The sequence below is a fragment of the Eimeria necatrix genome, genomic scaffold, assembly GCF_000499385.1.
Source record: "Eimeria necatrix Houghton genomic scaffold, Enh_scaff254, whole genome shotgun sequence".
Taxonomy (NCBI): domain Eukaryota; phylum Apicomplexa; class Conoidasida; order Eucoccidiorida; family Eimeriidae; genus Eimeria; species Eimeria necatrix.
Window position 1 is genome coordinate 43366 of NW_013653104.1, and position 1737 is coordinate 45102.

The 1737-nt window shown below is 65.1% G+C and overlaps 1 protein-coding gene across 1 annotated transcript; it reads right to left on the reverse strand.

Moving 5' to 3' along the window:
- Positions 1 to 517: 517 nt before the first annotated feature.
- ENH_00034960 (vacuolar ATP synthase subunit c, putative) lies at positions 518 to 1702 on the reverse strand (the record flags this gene model as incomplete). Its single annotated transcript, XM_013580362.1, has 1 exon — positions 518 to 1702. One exon carries the CDS (start codon positions 1700 to 1702, stop codon positions 518 to 520), a length of 1185 nt encoding a protein of 394 aa, XP_013435816.1.
- Positions 1703 to 1737: the final 35 nt, after the last annotated feature.

Consider the following 1737-nt stretch of genomic DNA (forward strand, 5'->3'; position numbering starts at 1 on the left):
AAAATGCGAAAGGGCTCAAACCCCTGCCTGCCTGCCGGTGCTCTGCGCGTGCACTTGGTGCTAGCTGGGGCTCTAGCTGAGGTTGTAGCTAGCTAGCTAGCTAGCTAGCTAGCTAGCTAGCTAGCTGGCTAGCTAGCTAGCTAGCGGGGCTCCTTGCTTGGGGGCGTGCTGCCAGCACATGGTGGCCTTGCTGCACGAAAAAAAGAACGAGCCCGCAAATGCACATGAAGAGCCTTTTGGATATTTGCAGAAAGAAAGAAATGAAAGAAAGAAATGACTGCAAAGCAAGAAAAGCAGCAGCGCCCTCGCCCCCCTCCGGTGTACAGACCCCCGAACGAAACGCGCCCTCCCCCCTCCCCCCAACGCTGCAGCAGCAGCAGCCCCCCCACTGCTGCTGCTGCTGCTGCTGCTGCAGCAGCGTCGCCCCCGCTGCTGCTGCTGCTGCTGCTGCTGCAGCGTCGCCCCCGCTGCTGCTGCTGCTGCTGCTGCAGCAGCAGCCCCGCTGCTGCTGCTGCAGCTAGGTGGCGAAGGGCTGGAGCGTGAGAAGGACGTAGGGGAAGAAGTCTTCGGCCTCGTTATTATCTTTGTCCAGACTTGCGTAGAATCTGTTTCCGAAAAGCCCCGGAGGAGTCAACAGCGCATGCAGCTGGGCGTGGATCTTGGCCGGCCTTGGCGGGGCTGTTGGCCGCAGAAAGAGAGCCACGAAGTTCGCGGGGACTCCGAAGCGCAGCAGCGCGTCGCAGAAGACCCGCATGGCCTTCAGGTGGAGCCACGAGACGAAGATGTCGGAGAAGGCGGCGAAGCAGACGCGAGCGAGGAAGGCCTCGTGCTGCGAGCGCTCGGCCGTCGCTCGCGAGCGACGCTCCAGCAGCAGCCGCCCCGCCTGCGCGCTGTACGCGAACTCCCGCACGGCGAAGTGCTGCGCCGCTGCAGCGGACTTGAAGGCCTCCAGGCCCCTCTTGAAGACCACCACTCTCCAGAGACAGACTCCAGCACTGTCTGGAGGCAGCCCCAGCTTCTTAGCTGATCTGGGGACTGCAGCAAGGGGACTCAGCCGCTCGTAGCAGCTCAGCCAGTGGCTCTCAGCCTCCAGAGGCACGCAGGCCACGGCGGTGGTCACCAGCTCCGAGGCCACGAAGTCCCCCGGCTGGACCACTGCGGGGGTGAGCACCTCCCGCAGCTCCCGCTCGGAGTAGACCAGTGGACCATTTTCCCCACAGGGCCCCCGCGCCGCCTGCCAGGCCGCCACCTTGGCCCGGACTTCCTCCTCCAGCTTCCCCACGGACTGCACTATGGCCTCCAAGTGCTCCCGAATGGCCCGGGCCTTCGGGAACTTCGCCTCGTCCCAACTAAACCTCCTTATGTACTGGTCCACTGACAAGGAGTGCCGCTGCCAGACCACCTTCAGCTGGGCCTCTGGGTCCAGCTCCAAGGCCTGCCGCTCCACCCGCCGCAGCGCAGCCTCCACCGCAGAGTCCTGCTGCTGCAGCAGGTCCACTGCGCGCACCAAGTCGTCGAAGGAGCCGAACTTCAGCCCCGTCGGCACTTCAAACAGCCCCACGTCGTCGCACAGCGGCGCCCGGCCCCCCACCAGCGCGTTCCGCACCTGCGAGTGCACCAACTCCGCAGTCTGGCTCTCCCGCAGGCTGCTCGCCACCAGCCAGAACGCAGGCTTCGCCTCCCGCCGCTTCCCCTCCGCCATCCCTCCTGCTCCTGCTGCTGCTGCTGCTGCTGCTG